Source organism: Agrilus planipennis, unplaced genomic scaffold (genome assembly GCF_000699045.2).
Source record: "Agrilus planipennis isolate EAB-ADULT unplaced genomic scaffold, Apla_2.0 scaffold2, whole genome shotgun sequence".
NCBI classification, from domain to species: domain Eukaryota; kingdom Metazoa; phylum Arthropoda; class Insecta; order Coleoptera; family Buprestidae; genus Agrilus; species Agrilus planipennis.
The window spans coordinates 4040191-4054980 of record NW_020442464.1 but is presented as its reverse complement, the minus strand read 5'-3'; the positions used below and the strand labels follow the sequence as shown (position 1 = coordinate 4054980).

The 14790-nt window shown below is 34.0% G+C and overlaps 1 protein-coding gene across 5 annotated transcripts in view; it reads left to right on the top strand.

Annotated features, from left to right (window-relative positions):
* Positions 1 to 14790, top strand: part of LOC108738026 (potassium voltage-gated channel protein Shaker) — a 230838-nt gene that overhangs the window by 15262 nt on the left and 200786 nt on the right. For all 5 annotated transcript variants that reach the window (XM_018472144.1, XM_018471514.1, XM_018471430.1 and 2 more), the window contains exon 2: positions 2001 to 2476. In XM_018472144.1, coding sequence (XP_018327646.1) covers positions 2340 to 2476 — 137 coding nt within the window. In that variant the 5' untranslated portion in view covers positions 2001 to 2339. The remainder of the gene's footprint in view (positions 1 to 2000; positions 2477 to 14790) is intronic.

Genomic DNA, 14790 nt, shown 5'->3' with positions numbered 1-14790 from the left:
AAGTGCTATTGCAGCTTTTCACTGAACATATTAACTTTTTATTTGATTTAACTTTAGAAGAAAACTTCGTCGACTCCATCATCAAAAAAATTTTTACTTTTTTAACGTGTTTTATTATTTTAATAAACAATTTTACAATTTGCGTGCACAGTTCCTATGTAAATTTTTCCCTCATTCGAGTTATAAATTTTGTCACCAGATGGTGTATGCCCATTTGACGGATCCCAATATATTAAATTATCTTTTTCTCTCCGGTGGAATTACGTGGAATTGCCGGTTACTCGGCGCCATTATCCGGTACTCTGCCGGATCTTAAAGAAAGTATCGGATTCGCCGGGTATCCGGCTCATCTCTACTTAAAAATATTATTATCATTATTATTAAAATTATTTCGAGCAGTTTCATTGTGTATGATCCAGGGTTTTCGATGTCGATTTGTTGTTGATGTTCGAATCTATAGCAAACGCCACATTTTGATGTATGTATTTTCCATTAAAATTCCTTCTGAAGAGTTTTAGTTGGATTGTTCGGCGCGCCCTTTGCGTGAATTAATTATTTTTATTTTTTGAGGAACGTTGCGACTTAAACGTGAATTGTTTCTCCAGTTTGTTCGTAAAAGTTCTGCGAAACAAATGTACAAGTAGTCGCAAATTTCGTACAACTTCTCGAAAACCGCATTGGAGGAAACGGCCGCTGTGCTTTATGGCACTTCAAGAAACAACTGAAAATTTAATCGTATTGGATCTACTAGTAGAAAACGGCATAGCGATGGCGTCTAAACGTGAAATAAATTCGAATACTGAATCTTATGGATTTTATTGCCGATTAATTTTATATAAATACATAGGTGCATAAAAGTTTTCCATTTCAAATTTTTGTATTAGCTTCAACTCTACTTCCTTATGTGCTAATTTTTTATTTATTTTCCTTTCATCAACTTTAGTATATTTAGATAACGAAAAACATATAATGTGATAAATATTTTTTGGCATGAAATTATGATGCAAGTACTTCTAAAGTTTGAAAGTCGAACATGTACATGTATATTTTCTTCATCGAGTTCGTCAAGTCATAAATAGCCAGGAAAAGAGTGTTGGGATCGGGTCAGTTGATTATCCCCAACCCTTTCTAATCTACAGCGTTCGGTTAAAAGTTCAAAGTTGATCAAGAAGTGAGTTATCGCCGTAACCGAGCTTATTGATTCCGGAAACAATTCAATACATTAAACAAGAGCTTTTTGTAGTTTACGTTCACTAGATTAAATGACAGCGACATTGAAAACATTTAAATATTCATTATCAAAAGGCTAATGATTATTTTTACATTTTATTAGTTAACTATTAATTCAAAACAGGTCGATTCGATAATTGATGGTATTGAGAGTTGTGGTGACATTTCAAAAAAAAAATGGGTTCCTTGGAATTTAAGCTTTTTTGGGATTACTGGAAAAAAATAGAATAAATCGCATGGTGATTTTGTTTTTCGAAATCATTCAACAAATTGAAAGATTATCTTTATCTATAAATAATAAAACCAAATTTTTATTAGTTGGACTGCCTGGTTTTTGTTATTGTATTGTTCCTGTTATATCGGATGTTTATTGAAGTTATAGATTGTAGGAGATTCGTTTCAAAATGTTCTTTTTTATTCTACTTTTACATCTCTAACTTCACTCTTTTTAGCGATTCTTTCGCGTAAAAGCCATAAAAGTTATTACTTTTTTAAATTCAATTTATATCAGATTCCTGCTCCTATTTATTGTTACGAGTACATTTCAAGTATTAAATACAATTTGTTACCTAATGCTACTTAGTAACTTTAAGGTTAAATTCGCCAATTACTAAGGTTACAACTGTGAAAACCAAGCGTCAATTCTTTTATTATGGCAAAGGCACGAACCAATGTCGCTATTGTCTTATTTTATTTTGAAACGGCTTTCGATTTCTAAAAACAGGCTTGAGTTTTAATTATTGTGTTAATTACAAATTTGTTATTTTCAGAAACAATCCAATGCATTGCAAGGCGCCATTGCAACTAAAAGTCACCGAAAAAGTATTTTTAACGGTCGTTTGCTACGCGTATTGTATAGCTACGAGTTTAGATTTTCCGCTTTCGAAATTATGCTAGTTAGGCATACAACGTAGGTATTGAGAGTTGCATACAAATACATATTACTGCCATGTTTCATAAAGACTTAGGACTTACAGTGCGCGTCGCGGCCGAACAATTGATTCGAGTGCGCGGGACTGTCGCGAAGTGACTTTTCGTCGATGTAAAGTGAGTTCTCGCGAGCCATCGTATTTCGCGACGTGAGTGGTACAGTGTGATGGTCTGCCAACATGACGATGTGGCAGAGTGGAATGGGGGGGCCAGGGGGGCAACACAATGCCTGGATGAAGCTTATGGGAATTGTTACCCACAAAGAACGAAGACACCACGAATCTGGACCAACTTCCGCCGAACGAGCATTAAATCAGTGAGTCATTTTTAAAACTATTTTTAATTAATGTTGTATTGGTGACAAGCAAAGCTGCTTTAGGTTTCTGTAACATAACATTTCTATTATTATTGGTATCCAATTGACTCGATTTTTTTTACTATAAAAGGACTGCTCCAAATCCTTGCCGAAAATGGCCCTCTGTCAAACTCTTTGAAATTTTGGATTCTGGTAGTCCATCTTTTTGAGAAAACGTCTCATAGTTTTATTCTTTGTTGAGACTTCCAAGATACAATAATACGAATTGAATACGTTCAAGTATACATCTAATAGGTATAACTGTACCTTGGAAGTCCTTACTGATAAATGGAATTTTAATCTACCATATCTCCAAAAAATGAATCTGTACGACATTGAGACGTTTAATCTAGATGCCGAAAACTACCCGAATCCAAAGTTTCAAAGAGTTTGGAAGAGAACCATTTTCCATAAGGAACTAGCAGGATTTATTCATAATAGTGCGTAGCCTAGATCGCGTTAGTCACAAGGAAGTCTGGAGTCTCTAAATCCTATATTCTGGAATCTTTCTAGTACAAATCCAGCACCTTACGGGAAGCCCAAAAAGTTTGAGATGGTTCGGNATGTACAATCAACATCAATCATTTTATATCAAAATATTTACAACCCCATTTTCTTTTACACATTGTAATAAGAGAATGAAATGGAATACATAGTTTCTTTAGCTTTGGGTTCATTTAATAAGTGAAGTATTTTGAATCGTTTTTTTTTCCTATGAATTTATAGATAAGTTAAAAATAGGTGCTTTTTATTTTGTATTTGCATTTTAAATGTTAGTCTTTCTAGTACAAATCCAGCACCTTACGGGAAGCCCAAAAAGTTTGAGATGGTTCGGTTACCTCATGTTTCGAAATTTTTCTTTCGACTTTGCGGTAGCTATTTGTATAGCGGCTCGACTTGTTCTAGAAAGATTCTAGAATATGGGGTTTAGAGATTCTGATCTGCCTTGTTACTAACGCGATTTAGGCAACCCACTGTATGCGTTTTCGCGTATGGCGGATTGCCTAAACGCGACAATACTGTAATTTTTATCGGGAAATAATGGGAACGCAGATCAATATCTTCATCGCCTTTTAATTTTCATATGATAAAGTGACGTAAAGTTTGTATTATTCTTTTTATTGCAATATTGATTTTTAAATTTGATTGCACGTGTGCGTATTGTTTCTGGAAAATTATGTTTGCGATGCTATAACACGTTTATTAGGAATAAAGCGTAAAAATAATAATACCTACCTATTCGCATAATTTGCGTGTACAAAGCTTTATGTCTGCCTGTGCTTTATTAGCTATTCAACGGGGTTCTATTTAAGTCTGACAAAACTATTTTATGATAAAAGCCATCAAAACTTTCCTAATAAAAAATAGGTAATACTACTTGAAAAAACCTACTATCTGACAGTCGTTAATGGCAGGAAGGGCTTAAGAGATTTTATATTTTCGTGTTATTACTCTTTGGTACTGGTTGGTACCATAAGTAGCTACAAATTATTTATGGTTTAACTGGAATTGTAATTTATTTGAATTTTTAAATATTTTCCTATGCTCTCGGCTGTATCTGTTCACATCCACTTTAAGAACTTTTTACGTTAATACCAATTAGGCAACATTTTTATACTTTAGTCGCTTTTATTTAGCTGTTAATTAAGTTGACATTTCATGTAAATTTAATTGCATACTTACACCTGCACATTTTAATTACGTGTTAAGCATTTGCTAAAAACTACTTTGCGGTAAAAGTTTAGGCCAGACTATGTAGAGGTAGTTCAGAATTTCATGAACCTTGACCTAGGGTTGACAAAACTTTTCCAAGGTAATCCTCGATCACGTTATAGACATCATGGATGTATTTTCTGATTCTAAATCCGAATCTGGTCTAAGAACTAATTCAACGCATCCTTAAAATGAGCCAAATTAGCATAGTATGATTTTAACGTTAAGATTTTAAGGTTAAGATACTTCAAACTTACTATTTTTAGTTGTTTTGTCCTGTTCTATAAGAGAGACAATACTGCATAATCGTTTGCAAATTATTTTAACTTCGTTTTTAATTTATTACTAATAATATGCGCTCCTTTGTAATTTTTCTAATTCAGCTATCTCAAATGTTTTGCCTAATAGAGGATTTCCGTGAAGAAATCTGTTTCTTCATTTGTGTTTTATGAAATTCGGAGTATGTATTTACTACGTATTTGTATTCTGGAGCATTGATTAGCCAAAAGTGAGGTCGAAGGTGACCTTGGGATAATTCGTTGGGCAGCACATAGGGTCTTTGAAAGGTGTGTATAATGCATCAAAAATAGCGTATTTAGGACAACCGAATCGAATTGAAAATCAGTTAGATACTGTTTAGTATAAATAATAAATTAAACAGTGTTCAACCGGGGGTTGATTTTTCCCTTCGAATGTAAATAAAGAAAGGATTGCTTGGTTGATTTTCATAATTGTGTATCAGAATAAAATTCAATTTTGAAGATCCAAAATTATTAACTAATTTCTATACAAATAATTGATTTGTTTAGTTGAAGACTATGTCGATGACAAATAATCGGTGATGGTTCGTGATCAAATAAAGGGCTAGCTAGCAAAAAGGGTGCGGGCTTTCGAAGTAGTGCACAGAACTGCTTCGTGCGTACCAGTTCAGAAATATAAATATTCTTTTATTTTCCTATTAGCGTGAATACGTTTACGATGTACTGTGTCAGATCGGAACGGAGTAGGTACTTCGTTACTTTTTTTTAGTTGGTCGACGAAATGGACGTGATAATTTTACGCACCTAATCGTAAGTGATAAGGTCGAGCAGCCTCCTCGAGGAGGAAACAGATGTTTTCTCAAGACCTGGACGTGTGCCAGCCGCGGTGGAAACTCGACCAAGTGCAATTTTTTTATTTCCACTGCGCGCGATATTGTGACAGCAGGCGGGAGTTTTAATTAAAAACTCTACGCGACGCCGACCCGACGTCACACTGTTGACTGAAATATACCATTTTTTTATTTCATAAAAATACAGATTTGCCGCATCTGTTTGGTCCAAGTTAATCACATAATTCCAAGAAATATAAAAATATGTACCTATCTACTAATTTTTTTATGTAACTGTTATAAAAGTAGCATCTAATACTCATAAAGATTATAGGTGTTATTCGGGGAAAACACAACATATACTCGGAAAATGCAGGAAAAATCTTGTTTTTTTATTTTTTTAATTTTATTTTATTTTTTTATTTAAAAAGGTATNAAAAAGACGCCTTAATTGTAGCGGTTAGTTAGTGGCTAATTATGAGTGCTGTTCCTAATCGATCTAATAGTTTTTACATGTTAACTTCAAATGAAACTGATTTTCGAGTTTCCCAGATAGTGGCTAATTTTTGACTTACGACTAATTTCTGCTAATTTGTGTCTAACTATATGTATATTTGTTTGCATATTTTGTTAAGCATCTGTTTCTTATAAAATATGTTAAAGCGGTCGTCATAATTTTAAAAAGTGTCAAGAAAATCGTTGCTTTATCTCCTAATCTGCCATTTATTTGTTGTCTTGTTCTCGTAAATTAAATTAAATAAAACTGGGATTATTTTCGTTCCTATATTTTTAGGCAGATTTATAAATAAGTGATAATATTTTATGATTGTGTATCTTTAGCAAACGTACGACCTCAGGCGTAGCTTTCATAATACGCTAGATACGTTTGTAAATATATTTTATCCCCACTTTTCACACACAGTTTGATTGTGTTCCACAGTTGGCAGCCTTCATTGTTATTTTATAAATATAGTTAATATACGTATTGGATATTTAGTACAGTCAATTATGTCAAAAAGGAGGATCAACCTGGGAATGAGAGATAATAAGCTGTAAATTTGTACAAACCTTTATTTTGGCATTTCAAATATTGTGTCAAAAGTCACTAAAATCAATTTTTCGCTAATATCTCGTTTCCTATGATATTTGCATTTATTATATTGCTTTGTTGATCATTTTAATTATAAAGAAATAGCTCGACGGTCCTAATCTCTGTTACCTCGTTATCTGCAGTAAGTCTTTCCGTAAACAGTAACTTAATAATTTATCTAAGGGGATGGCTGGCATGTAGACATGTACATACATGTAATCTAAATTTTGTTTACACGCTCGGCGGGGCATGGAATCGCGATTAATTGTGCGCTATGTACAATGCATACCGCATGTAGTTTTCACAAAGTAGGTAAATCTTCTGAAAAATTAGAAAGCCAAAAATTCTACAATATATGCAAAGACACGCTGTGAATCTCGATTATCCCCTCGTAAGCGTATATAGGCACTGTTGAACTGCAGCACTCCCTATTTCTACTTGATATAATCTATATCTTTTTAACCCTTAAGCTTAATACAAGTAGCCATCCACCCAAATTAAAATAAAAATAAAATTTGTACGGAACTGCACGTTTCGCAGTTCCAACGGCGCTGTCGCTCCTGCAGCTCCGATCCTGGCGCACTGGTGGAAGGAAGGAAGTCTTTTTTAGCTTCGCGTATGTTTGATGTTTATTTTCCCTTTACATAATAATTATTTATGAAACAAAGGCTAAAATTTTTCTGGAGCAGCACCCTCGCACTAATTTTTGGTACGAACCGCTACTGTTCGTCCACGAGTAAAAGCGAAGAAATTAAGTGGAACGCGAAGCTTAATACAAGTAGCCATCCACCCAAATTAAAATAAAAATAAAATTTGTACGGAACTGCACGTTTCGCAGTTCCAACGGCGCTGTCGCTCCTGCAGCTCCGATCCTGGCGCACTGGTGGAAGGAAGGAAGTCTTTTTTAGCTTCGCGTATGTTTGATGTTTATTTTCCCTTTACATAATAATTATTTATGAAACAAAGGCTAAAATTTTTCTGGAGCAGCACCCTCGCACTAATTTTTGGTACGAACCGCTACTGTTCGTCCACGAGTAAAAGCGAAGAAATTAAGTGGAACGCGAAGCTTAATACAAGTAGCCATCCACCCAAATTAAAATAAAAATAAAATTTGTACGGAACTGCACGTTTCGCAGTTCCAACGGCGCTGTCGCTCCTGCAGCTCCGATCCTGGCGCACTGGTGGAAGGAAGGAAGTCTTTTTTAGCTTCGCGTATGTTTGATGTTTATTTTCCCTTTACATAATAATTATTTATGAAACAAAGGCTAAAATTTTTCTGGAGCAGCACCCTCGCACTAATTTTTGGTACGAACCGCTACTGTTCGTCCACGAGTAAAAGCGAAGAAATTAAGTGGAACGCGAAGCTTAATACAAGTAGCCATCCACCCAAATTAAAATAAAAATAAAATTTGTACGGAACTGCACGTTTCGCAGTTCCAACGGCGCTGTCGCTCCTGCAGCTCCGATCCTGGCGTACTGGTGGAAGGAAGTCTTTTTTAGCTTCGCGTATGTTTGATGTTTATTTTCCCTTTACGTAATAATTATTAATAAAAGAAAAGGCTAAAATTTTTCTGGAGCAGCACCCTCGCACTAATTATTGGTACGAACCGCTACTGTTCGTCCACGAGTAAAGCGAAGAAGTTAAGTGGAGCGCGAACTTGGCCAAAATAACCTCTTAACATGTTTCCGTCAGCGGGCGCCTTTACTGTTTTGTCATCGTATCACACACACCTACCTTTTAACAGTTTTAAAATTCCGACGGGAATCTAAGTACGGAAGTAAGCCATTTGAAAATAACCTCGTCTGAGGCTATAATTATAAATCGCGCTCACGTTTGTAAATGAACTGGAAGATCTTCTACGTAATATTATGTAACAGGGTACATAATAAGTTTACGAAACCGTAACACTTTATATAATAATTATCTGAAAACGAAAAAGACTTCTCGATTTTTGGAAAGTATTTCGAAAAAGTGAGATTATTTCGGTTAGAACTTTTATTGCGATTAGCAAGGGTCTACTGATTGCTTTAATATATAAAGTAGTTACTGAAAATATAGGTTTTGTTCATGTTTACCCAATACGAATGTGAATGCATTTGTAGTAATAAATACTGAAAGTTGTAAGTTAATTAATCCGTTGGCGGGTTTTTAGAAAAAAAATTTAAATTAAATTCTACGGTTTTAATTAAACATATGTCAAGGGTAATCGGCAGGTATATTATTTACAATTAAGTTAATTATTTTTAACCGAAACCATAATAACCTTGTTAGTTGTACGTGGCCCATTATGTAAGAATTGGCTATTGTGTCGACTTTTGAGGGAAAACTTCGTGAAACTACTTATCGACTTTAAAATTTCTTCGCATCGACTGCAGCTATCTGTCTTCTTCTATATTGTGTTCTCTCATATTAGAAGCTTTACCAGCACCGACAAGAGAGTTTCCACTTTGCTTGCATTGTTGTCAGTTTTATTAATAGCTCGTAGTTACACGATAACGTTTTGTCATATTACTCCTTTTTGGAACAAAATAATTTATAAGATTACAAAAATACGTTAGGTATAGTGTGTATTTTCGTAACAAATAAAAGCCGGTCTTGAAGCCTCATTGGAAAATTAGCTGTGAAAGTCAAAAGGTGACAAAAATATGACAATATTTTGAAACAAAAAATAAAAAAGACGCCTTAATTGTAGCGGTTAGTTAGTGGCTAATTATGAGTGCTTTTCCTAATCGATCTAATAGTTTTTACATGTTAACTTCAAATGAAACTGATTTTCGAGTTTCCCAGATAGTGGCTAATTTTTGACTTACGACTAATTTCTGCTAATTTGTGTCTAACTATATGTATATTTGTTTGCATATTTTGTTAAGCATCTGTTTCTTATAAAATATGTTAAAGCGGTCGTCATAATTTTAAAAAGTGTCAAGAAAATCGTTGCTTTATCTCCTAATCTGCCATTTATTTGTTGTCTTGTTCTCGTAAATTAAATTAAATAAAACTGGGATTATTTTCGTTCCTATATTTTTAGGCAGATTTATAAATAAGTGATAATATTTTATGATTGTGTATCTTTAGCAAACGTACGACCTCAGGCGTAGCTTTCATAATACGCTAGATACGTTTGTAAATATATTTTATCCCCACTTTTCACACACAGTTTGATTGTGTTCCACAGTTGGCAGCCTTCATTGTTATTTTATAAATATAGTTAATATACGTATTGGATATTTAGTACAGTCAATTATGTCAAAAAGGAGGATCAACCTGGGAATGAGAGATAATAAGCTGTAAATTTGTACAAACCTTTATTTTGGCATTTCAAATATTGTGTCAAAAGTCACTAAAATCAATTTTTCGCTAATATCTCGTTTCCTATGATATTTGCATTTATTATATAATAAAATAAAATTCTCTACAAATTTTGTTCCAAATATTTTTTTATACCCTTAATTGTTTTTGAGGTAGAGCGCGGAGAACGAACAGCGCATAGCCCAAAGTCAACCGTGAGTCCCAGTAATCAACATATCAATCGAGTATACAATCAACACAGCACATATGTAAACAGTGAACTTTAATATGTGAAAATCAGATAAATTTCCATGAAAAACTAAAATATAAAAAGAATTCCTTTATAAACAACAAATTGGCGTGTTTCGTTTTCATTAGCTACTAATGCTGGTATGCGGTCAGAAAAGGACGTAGGTAGTTTTAGATATATATATACTCATATGGTAAAAACATATCCACTGGAAAATTAGGAGCAAATCAACTTCAAAGGGTTTTCTAATTTTAAAATTACTCGCTCTCTTTATTGCTGGGGTCAAAGATACGTATTAAAAACGGGTTAGTTGAGCTTCAAATCACCTTGATGATCAATGGTCAGGCCACACTCTCGATTACAAACACAAACGTATATCTTCTTTCCCAAGATTTTTCCGAAATAATATGTAGGTTATTTGATTTCCAGCAAATACGAAGTGAAAATTTAAGAGCAAATTAACATCAACGGTATTTTCGATTTCAAAATTTCCCGCTATCTCCATTGGGACAAAAATAAGTGTCCCCATTGAAGAAATGAGTTCAGTTTCAATCGATCTTGAAGGTTAATGGCGGGGTCACACTTAAGATTACTAATTGATTGTCTCTTTGAATATTTGTTTAAAACTTTTTCCAAAATAATGAGATTCAATCAGAATAGTCCAGATATATCTGATTGTTGTAAGTATGCATACTCATGTAAAAATCCTCAAGTGTGAGTTTAACTGGAGATTTTTATTATCTTTTCGTAAGTTTGTTTGGGTCACTTTGTTATAGAAGGTTTTGAAAAGGACTTAGAAAACGAATAATTAAAACTAGACAACAACAACATATATTTACAACTTAACAACAACTGGCGTAACGAAAGGAGAAGAGGTTTGATTTGGTATTTTATGAAAAATGAAAAACTGTTCTACAAGGAAGGAATAGAGAGGATAGTAGATACGAGTAGGGAAGCATTAAAATATGGAAACTTTAAGATTAGAAATACCAAAAAATTGATGGCCGGTCAACCACCGAAGAAACCGATTGTAAAAATGTAATTAGGACGGAATGAAAGGTACAGACGTCATGCGGTTAGTACACAAAATATGAAATGTTACAGGGATTATAGGAAAGTACAGTAATAGAGTTATTTAAATAGATAAGCAAGATACAATAGATTATTTACAAAAGGAAGGAATTTTTATAGACACTAATCGAAAATAGAAAAGAAATATTTTAGAAAGGTATTTACAATGTGTAAACAAAATGAAACAATTTTCAAACATGTGGTGGATATCGCCACAATCTTAAGGGAAACTATTCATCCTATATTATATATTAATAGGAACTACTGCTTTCCTTATGATCACCAAATTTTATTTTTATTCGAAAAATTGGACCGATTTTGTTATCCCTGTTTGAAAATTGACTCGTATGTAATTGATGTCTAACCGTTGTAATTTTTGCACCGGAATGTGACGTACACTCCTGCGAGACGGTACAGTGAGGCGAGGGTTTCGAGGACTTGATCAATAGCTCGAGGATATTAGCGTTTGGAAAGTTGACGTATCTAAACAAACTGTAGAGTGTAGAGACTCGCGATGAGATTTGCAACAGCACTTGAACTGTCAAGCAAAAAGCTGCTGCAAGTATATAACATTCAACCATGCAGCGCTTTCAGTGTGAAGGGATTACGTCGAGATGAAAGTGCGAGGAATAGAAAGAAAAGCAGCGACTCCTTTCGTCTACCCGAGGCTCCTAGAAGCTTTACTTATATAATGACGAACTTTTCATTTTTACCTCATTATTTAGGGTATTTGTAAACGCTCCTTCTACTTTAATTGAGTAGAAAGTTAATTGTTGTTGTACATTCTTATTATGAATTAAGTAGAAAAGTACAATCTCCTTATTTCCGGTTTCTCTCTCGATCATTCGAAATTATTCTATCATTTTTTGCCGCACTTCGTCTAACAAGAGATATCATCATGTCTGTGACCATGTTCCACAATAACTCATGGAATTGCGAGCCTACGGAAGACGTCGACTTAGACCGTCCCTCCTGCTTATTTTCGGTTCCCTTTTGATCATTCGAAATTCTTCTACCATATTCATCAATAGTTCGTTTAGAAAGAGGTATCGTCATGGCTCTGACCATGTACCAGAGTAACTCACAAAATTGCGCGTTAACGGACTACGTGGACTCAGCGTTTCTAGTTGCTTCTCGAATATTCGAAATTATTCTGCCATATTTTGAGAAATATTCTTGAATGTTTGACATGGGTTTATAAAGAAGGTTCGTCCGCCTTTACGGCAGTAGGGTAGGTACAGCGAGCAGTTACGAACAACAAGCGGTTGAGGAAGTAGTTAGTGTCATAAATATAAACACAAGATTACAATGAATTCAGCTTTCTTCCAACTGTGGTCAAATCGATCCTTACATTAGTAAAATCTTCGTCAAAACTAATTTTTTGAATTTTGACAAAAACCTGTTTTATCAATAAATGTTATATTCTGCTATTTTTGGTGGCGACTATATTAAAAAAGGGCTTACATATTTTCGCAGATAAAACTTTGCAAAACAATTAGTTTAGTCTAAATAAAGCAGCTATCAATTTCAAATTCATACGATGCAGCATTATAAAATTATCTATATTGTTTCAGTCGACCGAGTTCATGCGCTTTCTACCTTCGCATAATTTGTGTAATTGAACGCAAGATACATAATTTTAGGGAGAATGATTAATTTGTTTCATTGTCTAATCCGTGCGTAATTACAAAATTCCAAGGCGCTTTACAATATATATACGTAACGCCACAGCAATTTTCCCCAAAAATACATTGTCTTGTAAATGTAAAGTGACAACAAAAATATAGGATTGAAGTAAATACGAAGGTTAACTATTTCGATCGTGCTAGTATTTCTTTACTTTTCTGTTAATTAGCATCTAGCAAGTAGGACTTACAATGGAAGCGGTAGTTACAAATCAATATCGTATGAAAATTTTTAAAAGTGAAACAAAAATATTAGTGCCACATACAAAGGTGAATATAAAGATGGGATACGAAATATTAGTTGCTGATTTTTGATATTTAGGAAGTCAGATAATTCAGGATGGAAGGAGTAGTAGAGATATAAAACAAAGGATAGTGTAGGGTCGAGTTACCTTTAATAAAAAGAAGCCACTACTGTGCTCGCGAATAGTCAATTTATAAATTCGAAAAAAAATTGCTCGTCCGTGTATGGGTGCGAACTGTGGGAGCAGCCGAAAAGAAAACGTTACAGGCGAATGTTTAGGATACCGATAGAAAAGGTTAGTAATGAGGGGGTATTAGAAAGAGTAAGAGAATAGAGGGCGCTATAGAAATCAATAAAAAGTAAGCGAAATAGGTTGGTAGGACACCTTCTTAGGCATGAAGGCTAGTAAGAGACATATTAGAAGCAGAAACGGAAGTTAAGAGGAGTAGAGGCAGACCTAGATTAGATTATTGTTCACAAATAGTAGGATGTCGGATGTTCTACTTTAAGGGAAAGATATTGGCTCAGGATAAGAATGAGTGGAGATGCGTGTCTAACCAGATTAAGGACTGACGACCCTTTAATGATGACGGTGATTAACTGTCAAGGATTTACAATTGGTGGTGCGTGGAACCAATTATTGTCATAGTTGACTAACGTAAAAAAAAATATGGCAAAGCAAAAATTACAATTTTCGATTGTAAATGACTGAATTTGCCGTAGAAATAGTAGAATTTATTAGATAACTTGTAATAATCTCAATTGTTTTTTTTAAGTAAATTTTCGTTTTTCATTTTCTCATACTGGAAAATAACTAGTAGTAAAAGTTTGAATTAAAATTTTCACTNGCTTACGAAACAACGGGCTAGTGGGATAAATTGTAAATATCGCTTTAATATTTAGGTAAATTTTCATTTTTCATTTTCTCCGTGATGTTTATTTTGTAATTTGTTGCTCTTTTTTTATTGGTTTTAATTATGCTTTTACTTTGTTATTTTTACGCTTTTCTTGAGCTATTAAATAGCAACAACAGTTTTCTTTACTATGTGGTTTTAGTAGGTTTTCTGACATCATTTCCAAGTTTGTCGACAGAATATTTCAATATGGTTGTTGTAAAAGATTTATGTACTTACTTGTGTTGTACTGTCACTTGAGACAAAATTAATTTACATTTCTTTGTGAGATCACGCAAATGTACGTCAGGACTTACTACCGCAAGGTAATTAAACACTGCGCTACGAGCTTGCTCGGCGGTCGCCTTTTTTCCGTAATGTTCACACATCAAACAACCTTTGACATTTCGAGCGCGCATTTATAAGTTGGAAAAAGAAAAATTCGACGTGTTCTCTGGCGCTTCACAAGTAACAAAAACGAAAAAAAAAAAAAAACACAGTGTTGGTTAATAAAATGTAGTATTTTCATCTACGTGCTAATGAGCATGGGCGTGCAAGGATTATACGGGGTCAGAAGAAAAATCTTATATTGGCAGTCAAAAAAGAAATGTTAATCATTTTAACAGTCTCAGAATAGAAATATAGTAGAACTTCGATAAGTTATTTTTGATGGATACATATTAGGAATGTATCTAGTAGAGATTTTTACGTTGTACTTCTATATCGAGGTTTTTTTATAATTCCCCATTTAAGTCACTAAAAGCTAACTCTTAAAGTTTACATCTGAATTCAGTTTGTACTGACTACAATCGTTACATCATAATAAGGTCATCAGTCCTAAGACTGGTTGGACACGTACCTCCACTCTTTCCTATCCTGAGCTAAACTTCGCATTTCCCTAAAACTAGAACAGCCCACATCCTTAACTATTTGCGAACAGTAATCTAATC